The sequence below is a fragment of the Dermacentor albipictus genome, unplaced genomic scaffold (assembly GCF_038994185.2).
Source record: "Dermacentor albipictus isolate Rhodes 1998 colony unplaced genomic scaffold, USDA_Dalb.pri_finalv2 scaffold_11, whole genome shotgun sequence".
Taxonomy (NCBI): Eukaryota; Metazoa; Arthropoda; class Arachnida; order Ixodida; family Ixodidae; genus Dermacentor; species Dermacentor albipictus.
In genome coordinates this window covers 7,296,567-7,317,086 of record NW_027225565.1, presented here as the reverse complement: position 1 = coordinate 7,317,086, position 20,520 = coordinate 7,296,567, and the positions used below count along the sequence as shown (strand labels likewise).

General features: G+C 49.1%; 1 protein-coding gene across 1 annotated transcript in view; it reads left to right on the top strand.

Annotated features, from left to right (window-relative positions):
- LOC139051368 (uncharacterized) overlaps positions 1–20,520 on the top strand; it is a 209,710-nt gene that overhangs the window by 56,576 nt on the left and 132,614 nt on the right. The window contains exons 4-5 of the mRNA XM_070528386.1: positions 4,034–4,267; positions 16,071–16,238. Of these exons, the coding sequence (XP_070384487.1) occupies positions 4,034–4,267; positions 16,071–16,238 (402 nt within the window). The remainder of the gene's footprint in view (positions 1–4,033; positions 4,268–16,070; positions 16,239–20,520) is intronic.

Below are 20,520 nucleotides of genomic sequence, written 5' to 3'. Positions count from 1 at the left end.
TTGCTATCGTAATCGATGCTTTGCCTTTCAGGCGAAACTGCTACTTTTTTTTGCCATTGTGATTCTGGAGCCTTCTTTGTGCTGTGTCAGAGAGCTGTCAAACTCTGCTACAGTGCATCTTAGCATGGCAGTTGCTTGCTTAGTGTGCCTTGTGCTAAGCCGATCTATTCAAAACTGAGTTATGACCTGGGACACAGTGAAAGCAGGTGCCTTTTTCAGCCATTGAACATCAAATAATGATGGAATGAAGCAGTGGCGTAGAGGTAGAACACCCACCTCGCGTGCAAGAGGTCCGTGGTTTGAATCCCGGTGCCGGCAATTTTCCACCGGATTAAAAAAAAAAATTCCGCGTATTGATAAAATTGCACAAACAGGCTTGGAGTGTGGCCTGATCCCGTTGACCAGAACCGGTAACGCACTCTCTCACCAGAGCAGGATTGGCCACCCTGGTGCAGTACTTGGCCACAACCTCCTATATGAACACAACAATCAAACCCCTGCCCTCAGTCCCCAGCAGCTGCGAAGCAACTGACCACGGCGGCGGTCAGACCTGCGACGCAGCAGAGGGTGCTAAGAATCACTGGCTCCGGACAGGCCGCCATTGGAATATGAACCTGGCAACGTTTAACGCTCGAACGTTATCTAGTGAGGCGAGTCTAGCAGTGCTATTGGTGGAATTAGAGGGCAGTAAATAGGATATAATAGGGCTCAGTGAAGTTAGGAGGCCAAAAGAAGCATATACAATGCTAAAAAGCGGGCACGTCCTGTACTACCGGGGCTTAGCGGAGAGAAGAGAACTAGGAGTCGGATTCCTGATTAATAAGAATATAGCTGGTAACATACAGGTATTCTATAGCATTAACGAGAGGGTGGCAGGTCTTGTTGTGAAACTTAATAAGAGGTACAAAATGAAGATTGTACAGGCCTATGCCCCTACATCCAGTGATGATGACCAGGAAGTCGAAAGCTTCTATGAAGACGTGGAATCGGCGATGGGTAGAGTGAAAACTAAATACACTATACTAATGGGCGACTTTAATGCTAAGGTAGGCAAGAAGCAGGCTGGAGACAAGGCAGTGGGGGAATATGGCATAGGCACTAGGAAAAGCAGGGGAGAGTTATTAGTAGAGTTTGCGGAACAGAATAAAATGAGGATAATGAATACCTTCTTCTGCAAGCGGGATAGCCAATAGTGGACGTGGAGGAGCCCGAACGGCGAGACTAGAAATGAAATAGACTTCATGCTCTGCGCTAACCCTGGCATCATACAAGATGTGGACGTGCTCGGCAAGGTGCGCTGCAGTGACCACAGGATGGTAAGAACTCGAATTAGCCTAGTCCTGAGGAGGGAACGAAAGAAACTGGTACATAAGAAGCCGATTAATGAGTTAGCGGTAAGAGGGAAAATAGAGGAATTCCAGATCAAGCTACAGAACAGGTATTCGGCTTTAACTCAGGAAGAGGACCTTAGTGTTGAAGCAATGAACGACAATCTTGTGGGCATCATTAAGGAGTGTGCAATGGAAGTCGGTGGTAACTCCGTTAGGCAGGATACCAGCAAACTATCGTAGGAGACGAAAGATCTGATCAAGAAACGCCAATGTATGAAAGCATCTAACCCTACAGCTAGAATAGAACTGGCAGAACTTTCGAAGTTAATCAACAAGCGTAAGACAGCTGACATAAGGAAGTATAATATGGATAGAATTGAACATGCTCTCAGGAACGGAGGAAGCCTAAAAACAGTGAAGAAGAAACTAGGAATTTGCAAGAATCAGATGTATGCGTTAAGAGACAAAGCCGGCAATATCATTACTAATATGGATGAGATAGTTCAAGTGGCTGAGGAGTTCTATAGAGATTTATACAGTACCAGTAACACCCACGACGATAATGGAAGAGAAAATAGTCTAGACGATATCCCAAAGGTAACGCTGGAAGAAGTAAAGAAAGCCTTGGGAGATATGCAAAGGCGGAAGGCAGCTGGGGAGGATCAGGTAACAGCAGATTTGTTGAAGGATGGTGGACAGATTGTTCTAGAGAAACTGGCCACCCTGTATACGCAATGCCTCACGACCTCGAGCGTACCAGAATCTTGGAAGAACGCTAACATAATCCTAATCCATAAGAAAGGGGACGCCAAAGACTTGAAAAATTATAGACCGATCAGCTTACTGTCCGTTGCGTACAAACTATTTACTAAGGTAATCGCAAATAGAATCAGGAACACCTTAGACTTCTGTCAAGCAAAGGACCAGGCAGGATTACGTAAAGGCTACTCAACAATAGATCATATTCACATTATCAATCAGGTGATAGAGAAATGTGTGGAATATAACCAACCCTTATATATAGCTTTCATTGATTACGAGAAAACGTTTGATTCTGTCGAAACCTCGGCAGTCGTGGAGGCATTACGGAATCAGGGTGTAGACGAGCCGTATGTAAAAATACTGAAAGATATCTATAGCAGCTCCACAGCCACCATAGTCCTCCATAAAGCAAGCAACAAAATCCCAATAAAGAAAGGCGTCAGACAGGGAGATACGATATCTCCAATGCTCTTCACAGCATGTTTACAGGAGGTATTCAGAGACCTGGATTGGGAAGAATTGGGGATAAAAGTTAATGGAGAATACCTTAGCAACTTGCGATTCGCTGATGATATTGCCTTGCTTAGTAACTCAGGGGACCAATTGCAATGCATGCTCACTGACCTGGAGAGGCAAAGCAGAAGAGTGGGTCTAAAAATTAATCTGCAGAAAACTAAAGTAATGCTTAACAGTCTCGGAATAGAACAGCAATTTACAATAGGCAGCGAGGCACTGGAAGTCGTAAGGGAATACATCTACTTAGGGCAGGTAGTGACGGCAGATCCGGATCATGAGATGGAAATAATCAGAAGAATAAGAATGGGCTGGGGTGCATTTGGAAGGCATTCTCAGATCATGAACAGCAGGTTGCCATTATCCCTCAAGAGAAAAGTATATAATAGCTGTGTCTTACCAGTACTCACCCACGGGGCAGAAACCTGGAGGCTTACGAAAAGGGTTCTACTCAAATTGAGGACGACGCAACAAGCTATGGAAAGAAGAATGATAGGTGTAACCTTAAGGGATAAGAAAAGAGCAGATTGGGTGAGGGAACAAACGCGAATTAATGACATCGTAGTTGAAATCAAGAAAAAGAAATGGGCATGGGCAGGACATGTAATGAGGAGGGAAGGTAAGCGATGGTCATTAAGGGTTACGGACTGGATCCCAAGGGAAGGGAAGTGTAGCAGGGGACAGCAGAAAGTTAGGTGGGTGGATGAGATTAAGAAGTTTGCAGGCACAGCATGGCCACAATTAGTACATGACCGGGGTTGTTGGAGAAGCATGGGAGAGGCCTTTGCCCTGCAGTGTGCGTAACCAGGCTGATGATGATGATGAAGCTTGAATGCACTAAGAAAAAAAAATGAAACTTTTTCTTTTTCCCAGTAAGAGCATAACTCAGTGTGCTAGCTGTAGCTCATGCAACCCAGCCGACTTTGTCACTTGATGTTAATGGTGGTGCAGCACAGTCTGTTCGACTGCAGTGCAATAGGCCTATGCAGATGTATTCTTGGATTGAATGTCCTTTGTCATTCCTGAGCTGCTGCTTCTCTAGCTCCCTCATATGCCCCACCATTCTTTTCACTTCACTGCGATATAAACACTGAGTCCTATGTATAGAAGCAGCAACACCTCCAGAAGGCTTCCTCTAACACAAGCGGCACAGACACATTACATTCGACATTTCAGTTGACTCTCTCTTAAGGGAAAGGCCCTGGAAGCCTGTCTTATCAGAAGCTCGTCTTAGTAGGTGTGTACTGCTTCTATGAGAAACTTTGCAGATTCCCAAAGTGTCCAGCTGCTCAGGAGATTAAATTTAATGTAATTAATGTCAAGGGAAAGCCACTTTGATATCATGGTCAGAATAACAAGCTTTCCTTGTGCACAGAAAAGTAATGGCCAAAAGAGGCAGCCAATTTGGCTTAATCTGCTAACTGCAGGTGGCTGAGACACGCAACCTGAGCCTGGAGCAGCTGCTGGAGCAGTCGTCACGGCCCATCGACTGGATACGCATTGCAGCTGTGGACATGCGCTCACACCGGACGGCATTTGGTTGTGAGATGAGGTGGCGCCACCTGCTTGATGTGCGCTTAAACCAGGGCCCCTGGACCAACGCGGAGGACGAGCGCCTGCGAGCCCTGGCCACTAAGTGGGGAGAGCGCAATTGGGACCAGGTGGGTCTTCACATTTTGAAAGTATTGTGTCAATGCCAGAGCAATAAGTGTGTCACCACTTGCAAGCATGTTGCTGTGATTTCCGGAATATTGGGCACAAGGGCCACTACTGGAAGCGCTGCTGCTGCAACCATCGAGTCACACTACATCGCTTCGCTGTGACATGGCATCGCCTCCTCAATACCAGTGGAATTGCTCGCTCCCCAATGGGAGTTATTGGTGCACCTTAGTTCATTGAGTTGCCGCGATGCGACGCTACCCAAATGGTATGACTGCTTGTGTCATGTGTGCGCCTCAGCCCACACCGCTGCTGTTCTGGTGGCGAAGCAGTAGACGCTCCGTTCCTGCGTCTGTCAGTTTTCCTCCAATTTTTCTCCCCCACGACTGTAAAGCAGGCGTGAACTCCAGCAGATGGGGGAGAGTAGGACAGAACGATACGAGAGGGTGGTGAATGGTTGGATTTGCTGCATCTGGCTGGCATTTAAAAAAAAATGGAGGCAATGGGTTTGGTCATGGTGCATGATGGGAGCATGCGCGCTGATTTTATCCTACAATATAGCAAGTTTTTTTTTTTTCATTCGTAATACTGTATTTACTCGAATGTAGGCCATCCCCGATTCTAAGCCAAACCCCCGAATGTCTGAATTTGGGGGGGGATCTGAGGACACTGTTCACAAATGAAAACAGCATTTATTAAATGTGGACATGCTGAGCTCACTCTACTTATCATCGTAGTTAGCCGTGTCGTCTTTCTTATCGCTGTCATCTCCTCATTGTGGCACATGCAAAAAGCATCTCCTCTTGCCCCCTCCAACAATGGACGTTTTTCTCATCGATGCTGAAGTCCCGTTCGGCTTGAGTGTTTGACGATGCCTCTGCAGCTAGCACAACTTTTTGTTTGAAAAAGGCACTACAGTTGAACCCACTTATAACATTATTAAAGTGCCATGAAAATTCCATTGTTTTAACCGATAATTGTTGGAACCGGGTTGCATGCAAAAATCAAAATAGGGGGATGGCAGAGCTGAAATGAGAAAGCTATATAGGCAGGGAGGCCAGTGCCACTCCCCACCACCTTCCTCCGTACAGCTACTGATTGTGTTCACTCATTCAACTACTTCCTGGGCGCTCCGAGCGCATGTAACAAGTCGCGGCTGTTGGTGTTAAAGAATGGCACTGCTATAACAACTGCAAAGAGGTGTCACAGGTGGCAAGCGATATGCGAGCACCGCTGAGGCGTCACTTTGGTGGCCCCAAAAGGGGCCTTTTAAAAATGTTGGGAACGCTGCTGCGACAGCCTGTCAGCTTGAGAAATCCAGAAGAAACGCTGAGGAGAGATCGCCACAAGCATCTCGCTACGTACGTCTTGCACGAGAAAAGCCTATATCCCTCAGCCATGCATGTTTTATGCGAAGCTTGCCAACATCCTTCTCCAAAGCATCCAAGCGCTCCACCCAGTGCAGCGGAAAGTTCCTCGTGAAAACGAGTCCCGGGAGGGACTGAATCATCTGCAGGGCCTCCTGTAAGGACAACGTACGGACAGCCTGCCCTTCCGCGTCATCGCTGCCATCGTTGCCGTTGCTATCCAAAGCAACCACATTCGCGATGATCATCTCATTGGTTAGAAGCACTGAATTTCCAAATCTATAGCCGTGCGTTTTCTTTTCACCAGCAATGGCGTGCCTTGCCGATGATCAGTGGGCGGATCAACCATCTTCCATGTCGATGGTGAGTCAAGCGAAGTTGAGAAACGGGGGAAAGGGGTGCCAGGAACAACTTTGACACAACCAACAAAAACGAACGTGAGCGATTAAGCTGATTGCAGAAGTGTGCTGAATGAGAAGCCAGTGCACAACATGCGAGCAATCTGCTTGCGGCACAGTTGATGCGGTCCACTTGTGTTTCGGAGGGTGGGGCGGCGTAGAGCTATGGGCGCAGCCCATTCATGTTTGCAGTGGACCTGGGATGCCCGAGCTGAGCTATGGAGTGTGCTTCCTCAGTGCAGCAGAGAGTCTGGGCAATAGAAGAGCCCGCATGAAGAGTAAAAGGTAGAATGGTGTCAAGGAAGCTGCGGGGTGTTCTGACATAAAGAAGATAGAAAGGACAGTAGCCGGTAGTTTCATGCTTTGCAGTGTTGTAGGCGTATGTAATAAAAGGCAAGATATTGTTACGCGAAGGACGAGTCAGTAAGATGAGCCACTATTTATAGGTTATATTTACAACAGCTGTTCCAGTCCTGACTGGTTGGATTCTTAGCACGAGCCCACTTCATTCTTCCTCCTTTTTCCTCGAGTGATGGCGCCCACACGCCTCGTTTAAACAATCAAATACCACATGCTTTTTGTATAATCCCCCGACGGCAGAAGCGACGTCCCGGAGCATCTAAATGTCATCACTGGGAGGGTGATACTGCTGCAGTTGTGTAACGTGCACAATAGCACTGGACTGGGAAGCACATGGGGCATCAGGGGCAATCTCGTAGGTGACGGGAGTCACGGCACGAAGCACTCGGTATGGGCCTGTGTAACGGGACAGCAGTTTTTCTGACAGGTCGACCTGACGCGTCGAAGATCATAGAAGCACCAAAGAACCAGGCAGGAAACACACGTCTTGGTGTCGCCATTTGTACAAACGCCTTTGACACTCTTGGAATTTCAGAAGGTGGTCACAAGCAATTTCCCTTGCGTGGGCACAGCAGGCAATGGCGTCAAGTGCATATTCACTGGTCGGTGCTGCGTGAACAGGGAGGGTTGTGTCGAGGGGCAGTGCTGGTTCTTGGCCAAACAGAAGGAAAAATGGGGAATAACTGGCTGTGTTGTGGCGCGAGGAATTCCCATATTTTCGCAATTCTAAGCACCCCCCGATTCTAAGCACCCCCCCCTCTATTTTCGCGAAAAAGTTTGGAAGAAACTTTGCATGCGAATCTAAGCACTCCCCTATTTGTTAGGAAGAACGCGTAGCCAAGGCCGCCAAACGCGCTTTCTCACTCTGGAATCATTGCTCGGCAAACCTGCAGGCACGCGGTCGATGCTTCTGTCGGACGCATTTCGCAGCTACAGTGTACTAGATCGCGGCCATCTGACCCCGGAGGTAAAGACAAAGCTTCGAAACATCAATAGCGACTTGGTTGTGATTCCGGGCGGCATGACACCAGTGCTGCAACCCCTCGACGTTTCAGTCAACAAGCCCTTCAAAGCCAATCTCCGACAGGAGTACGAAGAGTGGGTGCGAAACCGAACGGAAAAAGGTGCCAAAGGGAAAGCTGCAGAAAGTGTCCCCATCAACCATTGCAAAGTGGATTTCTGATGCGTGGAAGAGGGTCCAAGTGGACGTTGTGGTCAAATCATTTAAGAAGTGCTCAATCACAAACAACTTCGACGGAACAGAAGACTACCTGCTGTGGGATACCGAGAGTAGCGGTTCAAGCAGTGCAACGAACTCTAGTGGCACTGGTAGTCACTGAGCATCGTACAAAAGCGGTGCGTTCACTGTCTGCACCAATTTTTCTTTTGAATGCTTGCAAAATAAAATGTTATTTCTCGCACACGTCTCGTCGTGATGTCGCAGCAAAAAGTGGGCGGGGGAATCATTCTAGATTTTTCGAATCTAAGCACCCCCCTCACTTTGGGCATCGCGATCGTGAAAAAAAGGGGGTACTTAGAATCGAGTAAATACGATATAAGCAAATGTGACAAATGGTAGAGCGAGGTCCTGGTCAGTGTGGTCTGAAAAGACATATTTCGCAAGCATGTCTGTGAGAGTGCGATTGAAATGCTCCTTGAGGCCATTTGTTTGCTGATGGTATGACGTGGATAGCTTGTGTCTCGTGTCACAGGACTGGAGAATGTCCGCGATAACTTTTGATAAGAATGTCCGGCCATGGTCTGTGAGAAGTTGTCGTGGAGCTCCATGTAATAAAACGACGTCGCGTAGAAGAAAATCGGCGACATCCGTGGCCACAGCCCAGAGGTAGAAAGAGGAAAAGGGCTAAGTAAGTCCAAACCAACCCGAAAGAATGGTTCCGCGGGAATGTCAGGTGGTTGAAGGTACCCAGCAGGGAGCGTCGCTGGTGTCTTGCATCACTGGCATTTCTCACATGCAGCTACGTATCTTAGAACGGAGCGAGCAAGCCCTGGCCAAAAGAAGCGTCAGTGGATCCGGTCTTTGGTATGTGACGCACACAGGTGGACCAGCAGTGGGGAGGTCGTGAAGTTCGTGGATAACAGCCGAGCGAAGGTGTTTAAGGATCACAAGGAGTAGTGCAGGGCCGTCAGGCTGAACGTTGTGGCGGTAGAGTATGCCATGTTGAAGTGTACACAAGCAAAGGGAACTGTCGGCAAGCGACGATTCCAGGCGGTCAGTGATGATACGCAAGGACGGGTCACGGTGCTGCTCGTCAGCGACATGAAGCAGTGGAAAAACAGGGAGAACACAGGTGTCGGTGTCAGTATTAGACGTAAAGGTCGCATCTTCGACTGGGTAGCGAGAGAGGCAATCTACGTCCTGGTGTTGGCGTCCCGACTTGTAAGTCACTGTGTAGGGATATTCTTGTAGTTAGAGGGCCCAACAACCGAGCCGGCCAGTAGGATCATTGAGAGAGAGAGAGAGAGAATAAACATTTTTATTGGGTGAATGCAGCTTTGGAGAGGCGTCCTCATTCCAGAATGCCTTGAGCTCGGGCCGCGTCCTGGGCCCTCGCAATCAGCCGTTGCTGATCCTCGAGGTCCGGAGCTGGCCAAGGCTCTCTCCCAAAGCTCGTTAGTGGGGTAAAGGTTCGGAGCATTTAATGGTGCCACTCTGCAACCCCCCACTATGTGCCTGAGGGACCCGGGCTCTGCGCAGAAGCGGCATTGCGGAGAGAATTCTGTCGGGTCTATGAGGTGATTTCTGGTTGGGTGGGGGAATGTATTAACCTGTAGAGCTCCGAGGAATCGCTCCTGCTCTCTAGGTAGTGACTTGTGTAGGGGTGCATATGTTCTGCGGGTTAGTTTGTATTGTTGTGTGATGTCTTGGTATGAGACTAGAGGGTGCATGCGCTCGGGTTCAGATTCCTCGGCGTCGGCTCGGTGGGTCAGATCTCGAGCCACGTAGTTGGCGACCTCGTTGCCAAGAATGCCGTGATGAGCTGGCACCCAGATGATCATGACTGATCTCGTTGGCGGCTTTTGATTGATGTTCCGGAGCGTAGTGGTATGAATTCAAGCAAAGTTGCGGCACGCCTGTTGGGAGTAGGTCACTATGACTTCAACCTCTGTTTGGGAGAGCGCGAGAGCTATGGCCGCTTCCTCGGCTTGGAGGGGATTGTTTCGTGTGAGCGAAATGCTGCTCTGATGTTCTGTGTTGACGACTACGGTGGCTGTTGTGGCTGCGCGTCTGGAGTAAGAAGCCGCATCCGTGTAGGCTGTAGAGGGTAAAGTCCCGTATCGCTTGTGTAGGCCAGGGCGCGGGCCTCCCTTCGCTCTGCGTGGTACACTGGGTGCATATTGCGAGATAGAGGACGTACAGTGATGTTTCTCTGGATGGCATGGGGTAAGCTCGCAGTGTGAGGCGGCGGATGGCTCAGAAGGACAAAGAGCGCCAGGCGTAAGAGAATGGACCTCCCTGCTTCCGTAACCGCCAGCCTTTTTCGCTGACTGGATAAATGTGCCTCGATCAGCTCTTCGGCCGTGTTGTGCACACCTAGTCGTAGTAGGTGTTCTGTGGGCGTACTGATTGGCTGGCCCATCGCCTGCTTATATGCCTTTCTGATCATTGTGTTGATTTTCTTGAGTTCCGTCTCGTTGAGTAGTGCGTATGGAATAGGGTAAGTTATTCGAGACACGGCGAAGGCTTGGACAAGCCGAAGCGTGTCCGCCTCCCCCATGCCTCTTGTCTTGGTTGTTATTCACCGGATCATGTGCGTAACTTGGGCTGTTGCATTCTTAAGCTTTTGAATTAATATTGTATTGGTGCGATCCGACTGGAAAACCATTCCCAATATCTTTACGCTCTGAGACGGAACAATGGTGTGTCCCTCCAGTTGTATGTTGATAGTGGGCGAGTCGGATCACTGCTTCTTTCGCGGTGAGACCAGGAGTAGCTCCGACTTTTGGGGGGCGCAGCTGAGCCCGCATGACAGCATAGTCACTCACCACGTCTGCAGCTTCCTGCAAGCGGTTCTCCATTTCCTCGATGGACCCTGTGGACGACCAGATGGTAATGTCGTCGGCATATAGGCCATGCCGGATCCCTGGCATGTTATCGAGGAGCAGCGGTAGGCCTATTAGGGCGATATTGAAAAGGAGAGGGGATAACACTGCGTCCTGTGGTGTGCCGCACCTGCCCAGTAGGAACGGGTTTGTGGCTTTGTCCCCGACCTTTAGGATGGCTTTTCTATCTGAGAGGAAATCTCTAATATAGGAGTATGTCCTGGCCCCACAGCCCAGGGCGTTTAGCCTCTGTAAGATTGCTGTGTGCTTGACGTTATCGAACGCCCCTTTAAGATCTAAGGCGAGGATAGCCGTGGGGGAGTTGCGTGTCGCTGGTACAATCACCTCCTCTTTCGGCTGAAGTAGGATGTCTTGAGTTGAGAGGTGTGGATGAAATCCTATCATCGTTGTTGGAAATTTCCCCGAGTCCTCCAGGAATGGTTGTAACCGGTTGAGAACGATGTGCTCTAGGAGCTTTCCTACACACGAAGTGAGGGAGATCGGTTGTAGGTTCTCAATGGCTAGTGGCTTGCCTGGCTTCGGTATCAGACGAACCTCGGCTATTTTCCAGTCCTCGGGAAGGTTTCCTTTCCTCCATACTTCGTTAAGATGAGCGGTAAGCTCTAGTAGCGAGGTGCTGTCAAGATTTACAAGTGCCTTATTAGTAATTTGGTCCATTCCCGGGGCTGTGTGGCGTCTCAAGCCCATTATCGCCGCTGTTACCTCATGTTGATGAATGTCCTCATCTAGGAGCTCGTTAGGGGTGCCGGTGTAGGGTGGCAGAGGCTCCGATGGCTGTGTGGGGAAGTACTGGGCTTTGAGAGTGAAAAGGAGGTCCGCCTCGTTTCCAGGAAATTGGTGAATTACTCGGGCCATATTGTGGTGGGATTCCGTTTTGCTGCTGGCCGGGTTGATTAAATACCTCAATAACTTCCACGTCTTGGAAGTACTCAGTCTTCCTCTCAAGCTGTCGCAGAGGGATAGCCAATTCTCTCGGCATAGCGTGGTAGCGTATTCCACAGCCTCTTGTGTGAGTAGTGCTATTCGCCTCTTGAGCTTGCGATTTAATCTTTGCCTTTTCCAATGCTTCAGCAGGCTACGCCGGGCTTCCCACATGTGGAGCAAGCGAGCGTCGACGCTTGGAGTGGTGGTGGCTGTTTCAAGCATTTTAGGTGTGCACCTTCACATCCTTGTGAAGCTGAGTGATCCAGTCCTTAATTGACTGAAGCTGTTGGCTTTGTTCGTTTGCAGCTCTTTCTTCTCTTATCTCCCTCAGCTTGGTCCAATCCGTGAGGCAAGCCGTGTCTATCCTGGCTTTGTATTCGAGCCCATGGAGAGTGGTGGCTAGCAGCGCGTGGTCGCTGCCTAGGTACTCCTCCAGATTGGTCCAGCAAGCTTGGGGGATACTTCTGGGGAGGGTTAAGTCGGGGTTTGTGTCTCTTTGAACACTTGTGCCAAGCCTCGTGCTATTCCTTGGATCGTTGACGAGTGTGAGATCCATGTCCTCAATAACTTTGTGAAGCATGTTTCTCCTGGGGTTGGTGTACTTATAACCCCAGAGCGGGTGGGCTGCATTAAAGTCGCCCACAATTGCGGATGGTTGCCTGCTGCGTGCGTGACTTGCTCCAAAACCAGTTTGAGGACTGACGGCGCGCTTTTCGGCTGACAGCAGACGTTTAGAACAAACATGGGACCCTTCTTCTTTGTTGCCTGTGGGATAATTTTGAGCAGAATAGCAAGCGGTTCGGATTGCTGGAGATGGTGTTCAACGGCCACTAGCTTCTTACTGACCAGGGTGTGAAGGCTGCTGCCTGTATCTGTGCCATAAGTGACGTATCCGGGTAGGCGGGCGTGTGTGTTAGTTTCTTGCAGTGCGATGATTTCTGGTGGTCTTGTTGATGTAGCGATGTATTGTATCAGTGATCCATACATGTTCTTGTAGCCCCGGCAATTCCACTGCCACACCGTGGTTTCGCCTGGGGAGCCCCCGCGCTTACTACATATATGTTGAGGCGGAGCCATCTTGGTTATCAAGGGGTGGTGATGCGTGCACAAGATGGGGTTCTGGGGAGCCCAGAGAATCTGGCAATTCTGGTAGAGTCTGATGAGCTGTTTTCTTGGGGCGCCGGCTTTGACGAGCTTCCAGTGCTAGTATGCGTTCCTCTAGTCTCATGATGCGTTCCGCCAACTGAGTGTTAGTGTTGTTGTTGAGTTGCGAATTGTTGTTCTTGTGCCGCTGACTGTTGTATAGCTGTGAGTTGTCGCTGCATAGTAGCTTGTAGGGATGTCTGAAGGCTCTGAATAGCTTTTGCTACTACCTCTTCTACCTTCTGGAGAGTGGCATATTGGACGGGTATGACTCCCTGCAGTGCAGTGGGCTGCGCGGTTGCTCATTGCGGTGTCGGATTTGAAGTGACTGTGTGAGCTGGCTTCTCTTTCCGTTTCCGCTTCTCCGGGAGTGGGGTTGAAGTGTTTTGTCTAGGGGTTGTGCTATTTTTTCCAAGCAATTCATCTTTAAGTGCTACGAATTCTGCGTATACGCTAGTGATTTCTAATTTGAGTTTTGCATTTTCTTCAGTGAGACGCCTAATCTGGGCATGTGCCTGTGCCAGCTCTGTGTCAACAGGGGGGGACGAGCTTTGGGAGACACAACCTGTGCCCAGCTCACCTGCTGCGTGACCTGCGCTGCTCCCTTGCTTCCCCTCCTGCCGCTTGTGGAACGACCACAGCTCGAGGTCCTGCCATGGGATGGCGTCCGTCGTCGCGATGAGGTCCTACGCCTGGATCCGGAACCAGAATGCGGCCTGGAACTGCTCCTCCCCTGGACAGCTCCGCGTCGTTTCGGGGACCGCGACTTGCGGGATGCTGAGTGCTCGCCACGCGGCCTCGAAGACGAGGAGCCTGCTCTCAGGGTCTGCTGCGGTTTCTGGTGGTTGACGGGCGGCAGGAACCTGTTGGGGCAGGTTTTCGCTGCTGTCGAGTGATTCCCGCCGCACAGAGAGCACCGAGGGTGGCACTCGTGCTGCTCCGTTGCTAGCGAAGTGCCGCCCTCTCTGCACTTGGGTGTGGCGGGGGGCCGCGGGCGGACGTCCTCTCTCTGGCCTGTCTCGTTGCAGGTTCGGCAATACGGCACGGTTCTCTTGTAGAGGTAGCACCGCAGAAGAAGGGCAGAAAATTCTATTCAATATGGTACTGTTTTTCCCAAGAATGTGATCACCATGGTGGTTGTGTTTCCCAGTCTTCTACATGTTAGCACCTCGTATCTGGGAGATTCAATGCGTTTAAGTAACATTTTGGGCGTGGTGTCGTGATCGATGTTGTATATTACCCCTTTGCAAGAGTTATTGGGGGAAATTCCTTATGATGCAATATCATATGTTGTTGCATCAATTGTAATTTTTTGCATCTTGCTTAGTGCTGAGGCCGTAGCTTCTGAGGCAGTGCTCAGAACAAGGATGTTTTGGTCTTCGTCGATGCGTATTTTGAATCCGGTAGAGCCGATTTGTAGCTTTGCCTCATTTGTGATGGCGTCTACTAGCTTCCCTGGGCTCACCTTGTTGAGCTCATCGGCAGGAAGGGGGGGTTGTCGGTGCTTGCGCATCGGCGGTTGGCTGTGGCGGAGAACGGGCTTCGGAGGCGTTCGGGAAAGTTGGGGTGTGGTCGAGCCTGTCTGCAGCCGACCGCGACGGGCACAACTGGTAACATTGATCCAAGGCTCATTGTCTTCTTCGTTCTCCTCAGCAGCCCGAAGGAGTCCTTGGGATTCGCGAATTTCCATGTCCTCGTCTTCCGGGACCCCGGTAGACGATTGGTGGGCTTTGTCGGCGTCGGCATTGAGCAGTGCGTTCGCCATCTGCAGCGGTGCGGCGGCTGAAGCCTTTGCTAGGCCTCGCCACTAGGGAAGTCGGTTTAGCGGGGCGGCCCCCCTTCGAAATTAGATGTGGCCGTAAAATGCCAAATATAGCACTTACACCCTCAAGTTTGGTGTTGACATGCTCTGGCTGACTTCAGGCACACGATGATTACGTGGAATCTGGATGCAGAGGTGATTTCGTCGAAAATGTAGCTTCTGTGCGGAGCAGATGTGGAGCCCATCCGACCCGTCGCCACACTTCGTCGTCTTCCGGATCCTTGAGCGACGAAAGCCAACAGAGTGCATTATGCTCTGTGATTACTGAGAAGGGCTTGCCATATAAATATGGGCGGAACTTTGAAACAGCCCAGACGAGAGCAAGACATTTGCGCTCGGTAATCGACTAGATGCGCTCTGCAGTTGTCAGGAACCGGCTAGCGCAGGATATAACGCAGTCATGTCCGTGTTGGCGTTGCGATAAGATGGCGCCGATCCCATAATCACTGGCATCGGTTTGGACCTCTGTAGGTGCGGATTGGTCAAAGTGGGCCAAGACCGGTGGATTGGTGAGAATTGTGATAAGGCATGAAAATGTGGCAGCCTGAGGGGAATCCCATGTTAAAGGCACGTGTTTCTTGAGAAGTTCAGTGAGTGGTCGAGCAATTGCTGCGAAATCTTTCACGAATTGTCGGAAATAAGAACAGAGCCCCACTAAACTCCAGACGTCTTTGACAGACCGAGGTACAGCAAAAACCGTTACTGCTCGAACCTTCTCTGGGTCGGGTTGTACTCCAGTAGCATCGACGAGATGGCCTAGCACTTAATCTGTCGATGCAAGAGGATGTGGTGGGGGTGTTTGGGAGTCAGAAAAACTGTCGAACGACACGGCGGCTTTTGGCTACCTCAAAGCTGCGGCATTCTTTGATGTTGGCATCGATGGTAGAAACGTCATTAAAGACGAGCAAATTGAAGGTGTCGTCCGCGATGCCTTTTAGGATATAGCCCCCCGTGTCAACCTCGGTCATGTGCTCGTCGACTTTCCGGCAAAGCGCAAGCACTTCCTGTATGTAGGAGACATACGATTTGGTTGACGACTGGACACGAGTGGCAAGATCTTTTTACGCAGCCTGTTGGCGACCTGACGGGTTGCTAAATAGGTCGCAAAGCCGCTCTTTGAAAATGTCCCAGCTGAAGAGCTCAATCTCATGGGTGCGAAACCAGACACGCGTTGTACTGTCCAGATAAAAGATTGCATTGGCAAGCATGATGGTAAGGTTCCAGTGGTGGCTTTGGCTAACGTGCTCATACATGCTCACCCAGTTGTCGATGTCAACGTCATTTTGGGCGGAGAAAGTCCCAGTTTTACGGAGACTAGGAACCGTAACATACATTGGGGTTGACGCTGCAGGTCGGCGCAGACTACTTTGGACACATAGAAAGCGGGTGCACATTTCATTCGGGGATGTGTTAAAATGGGGCATATACTGCCAAAAGAATCAGCGTTGTGTTTTGCCCTTTTTTTGCATCTTGTTTAATTCGACCTCCCCCCCCCCCTCCCTGAGATAATTTAATCAATTTTGTTAGTCTCGTCAGTGTCAAATTAACGGAAGTCAACTGTATTGAAGTTCATTATGTTGAGGTTTGACTGTATCCCTATTTAATTTTATCTGCCATATTCCTAGAATTTAAGTCTTCACTTCAATTGGCAAACCAACTAGTTAGTCATTTGCTATGGTCTGTTATTGAGGTCCTGTGTGTGCAGGTGGCACAGGAGCTGAAGACTGGCCGCAGTGCGTTTCAATGTGCAACACACTACTCGACCCGGCTCGTCACGCGCCACAACATGGGCGCATTTTCAGAGGAAGAAAACTACAAACTGCAGCTGCTCATCCCCCACTGCACTGATGGAGACGACATCAGCTGGTTACAGGTGTGTCGCTTAGAATGCATGAGTGTGCCTTGGCCTAAAAATGCCCTGCAGCCTCTACAGATGTAGTTTCTAGGTCATGTATACATTGTGGCTCAAGCAGCAAATTGGCAAAAGTTTCAAACCATGCCTTTTTAAAGTACATAATTCACAAGGCACTTATGCCTAGTGGCATAGCTGGTGGGATGTCTCAAAGTTCAAACTATCTCTCTAAATTTTGTTAAATTCAGTGAGAACGAGAAACGGGTTTCAAGCAGGCAGTAAGCTTCCCCCTGAAATTAGGTCCTTACTAAGGTGTGGGACTTGGTTATAAACTAATTTCAGGTGGACTACTCACGGGGGTTGGCTAGAGAGCAATTGCTGCTGTCACAGGAGAGCAAGTATATGACCCGGATACCTGAGAGGCAAATTTCCTGCTTTGAGCACTCTCCTATGTTTGCAATGTGGCCTGACCTTTATGATAGGGTGCCTTTAGTCCCCTAAGTCCTTATAGGTCCTTACTGGACCTATAGAAATCAATCAATTTGATACACAGTTTTCTACTTGTTAAACATATTCGTTGAAATTTTACTGCTAGAAATGCAAAGCCACATCTGAATTGACAACTGAACTTGAACTATTGGTCAGCTTTGACAATTTTTGGCAGGTTGGCGAGTCTGGAAAAGTAAAGCTTTGACTGGTGGTATCGTTGAAACTAGCCTCCAGTGCTCTTAACACTTCTCAGGGGAAAAAAAATATGCAAAATAGAGTTTTGGTCGACTCAGCAACACAGATTTTAAGTGATGGCAGCACTGAAGACACAGAAGTTCCATTCGGGCTGGCTGATTTTCCTATCCAACTTCTAGGCTGCTTTAACAATGTCTCAAACAATGGTAGAGGCTCATGAGTGTTTGCTATTTTGATATTCGTGTTCGTCTGATGTCAAATGCAACTTTATTTTCCCCACCGTGGATTGGTTTTGTCCATCAGCGTTTCAACACCATATGTACAATTTAGTATGAACAGTTGTTCCTGTTGAGTAGGATTTTCACTCGCACAAGAGCATGCATTCAATTTCAGATGCTCCTTCATTCTAATATTTTACATTTTGAACTGCGGCTGTTCAAGTACCATTATTCATTACTGGAAAATAGCGTGCAACACTCCACATTACTGTACAGCACTGTACAGGAACTGAACAAAGCATGTGTATGGCTCCAGTACCAGTTGAGTGCACACTAGACTAGCTTGCCTGCGCAGAAAAGCTGGTTCAGTGCAATAATAAAGTCCGAGGATGCATGCTCCCTGATCTGACGACTATTGCTTTCGAGCTTAAATTGTGCTGTAAAAAGTTCACCAGCTGCATACGGCAATCATTAAAAACAAATGCTTTCTGCACAATAGGAACTTACCTGTTTTTCATATTTGCGAAGCTACTGCTTTCTTGCATAGCATGTTCATCGCTGTGGCTTGCATTGATGCCAACAAATTTGCATAATAATTTCGTGGTCCGACTAAAATTTGGAAAGTATGAGCCAGGCGCATATTTTGTACGTTTTGAGATATTTTTTTTACTCCCAGTACTTATACTAAACATAGCAAATTATTACTTTCATTCATGTTCTTTGAGGTGCTTTTTGAAGGTTCACATAAGAATTAGGGGTGTGCGAATAGTCTCAAGTTTTCGAATATTACTTGAGTATTACATTCCTAATATTCGTATTCGCTTTGTAAACTGTGTATTCAAATATTTCGGATATTCAAAAGGTTTTGAATACTCTAAGGTATTCGATTATGCGATTATGTGAAACTTACTGAATAAGCCGACAATCTAATTTTTTTTCCTGGACAGCGAACGACCTCAGCGACTCCACTTAAGCGTGCACACTGTACTTGCTTTCATTGCTGTATGGTGGCTACCATGGTGTATGTGAGGCCTGCAGGCAGTGGCGTAGCAACAGGGGGGGCCGGGGGGCCGTGGGCCCCGGGTGCAAGGGACCAGTTGGGGGGGGGTCATATACGCCTGAAGACACTCCTCTTTCCGCCGGCTTGACTGGGTGCAAATTGCAAAGAATGCTCCGGTATCCAGTAGCCCGAGCTCATGCACCCGATGCGTTGCGCCGCAGAATTGCCGGCTGCAGCTCTATCAACGCCCCACGAAATAATTGCACGAATGTGCGGGCTAAAAAAATGTATTTCGCGAAATGGTCGCTAAACTACTCGCCTGAGTGGAACGTTTCATGTGGGGTGCGCTCGTGATGCGCGTTCATGCTGGCAGCAGGAGTCGCTAAACATACAGTGAGGCGTTTTAAGGCGTTGGGGCTCTTGGGTCCCACTTCCGTTCAGAACGCGCAGCGAAGACGAACAAGGACAGCAGCAAGAGAGCGTTCAACCAGCGTGCCCGGCGCTCGCGTTTACGGCGAAGCGTTCGTTGAGAGCGACGTTGCATAAGTGGGGCTGTCAAAAGTCGCGAATGGGATTCTCTGGATCGTCTTCAGACTCGGTTCGGCCGAAGAGTTAGGCGGCGTATGACTCGACAGGCTGTATAGTCGCGGGCCCGCCGCGATGTCCGGCTCGCTTTTACTTCCCCTCTCCCGCTCGCTCCGAGAAGCCGCTGCGAAACCTGCCGTTATTTTCACGCTTTCCTTCTTACTCTCGAAAGTTTCAGAAAACTGTTGTTGTTGTGTGACTTAATGTCACAAGTACAGTGTCTGTATCAGCTGCACAGAATTTAAAAAAAAAGGGTGAATTTTGTAAGGATATTTCTCGACCGAAATTCTCTGAAGTTAAAGGGAAGCTGAAGAGTCTGTCGAATTCAATAAGACGCTCATATACGAATGCGGGAACCTTATAAACCATGTAGGTAAAATTTGGGGGTTTTTTTTCAATTAGGAGCGACGTAATCGTCGGTTGAAATCGCGCTGTAGCTCCGCCCCCCGTTGAGTGAGTGAGCGGAGTGGAGACCGGAAACCGCGGTGTTGTGACGTCAACTCTAGTGTTTCGTTCCTTCGCAGCGTCCACGACCGTGCCTGACCGCGCTTGTTTCTGCGTGCGTGCCATCGTAATCTGCTTCGATCAACCCTGCATTCCTTTGTTGGTGCGTCTGCGTGTATGTAGAGTGGTAGTCAACGTGCGTGGTAATCAACGTGCGTGGTAATCGACGTGAGTGGTAGTCAACGGGAGTGGTAGTCAACAGATGAAAGTCACTACAAGTACTGCATGAACCGCGAAGCTTTTCACACGGTTCAACTGTCTTTGTAGATTGCCGACAGCTTTGGACAACGCACAAATGCCGACGATAGCATCACCGCTTACGTTCCACGAGGAGGCATGCAGGAACACAACACTACAGTTGTTTGACCGGAAACGAGCTCACTAGATCGGCGAAAGATCGGCAAGATCACTAGATCGCTTTGCAAAAAACATACTTACTAAAGAGCATTTCCAACACGAGGAGATCCCAAGACTTTGCTTTCGTTCGCGTCGAAAGCACTGCCCGCACCAGCATCGTTTGCTTCTTCGAGAGGCCGGCTCTTCGCAATCGGCTCGTACATGTAGGAAGTAACGCCGAAATCCTCAGAAAAACGCAGTCTCTCTAAATTTTTCATTAACGTCTCAGAAAAACAGCACCAAACTACGTGGCACCGCGCTTCATGTGTAGCGGCAGCGGTCGGTTACTAGAGTTGACGTCACGAGGCGCACCGACCAATCACAGGCGGAAACGAGACGCGCGAGCTGGGCGTGTCTGTTGCTGCACTTTTCGTCGAAATAAAATATATTTGCGCTTTCTTTCGCTCAATTTCGATACGATATTCGAATTCGGAGGGTTGAAAACCATTATGTACAGATGTTCACTCATTTTTTCTGGAAAACCTTTCAGCTCGGTAGCGCTGAAAGGTTTTCTCGGTAGCGCGAGAAATATGGCAGATAAGTAATAACCATATCCTTAATAATCCCGTAATTAGTACTTATAGAGGAAGCACTTCAATTCGAGAATTGAGGACTCAAAGTCATATTATTACCTCAACAAAAACTTCTTAAACAAAATGTTTTTGGGTGCTACAATCTACAGTACTTTGGCACTGTGGGCGGCGCCCAGTATATGGCAGCAGCGAAAGAAATATGAAATAGTGGTCCAGTGACGTTGATCCCTTAATCCTCTCCATTGCAAGTGCAGACCGACAGTAGTGCAAGCTTTCACTGGCACGGGCTTCATCGCGGCCTTTTCTTTCTTTCTTTATGGTGACGCCAAGAATCGATGCGAAGCGTGCTCTATTCTGTTCCCAATCTTGCGGTGGTACCGCAG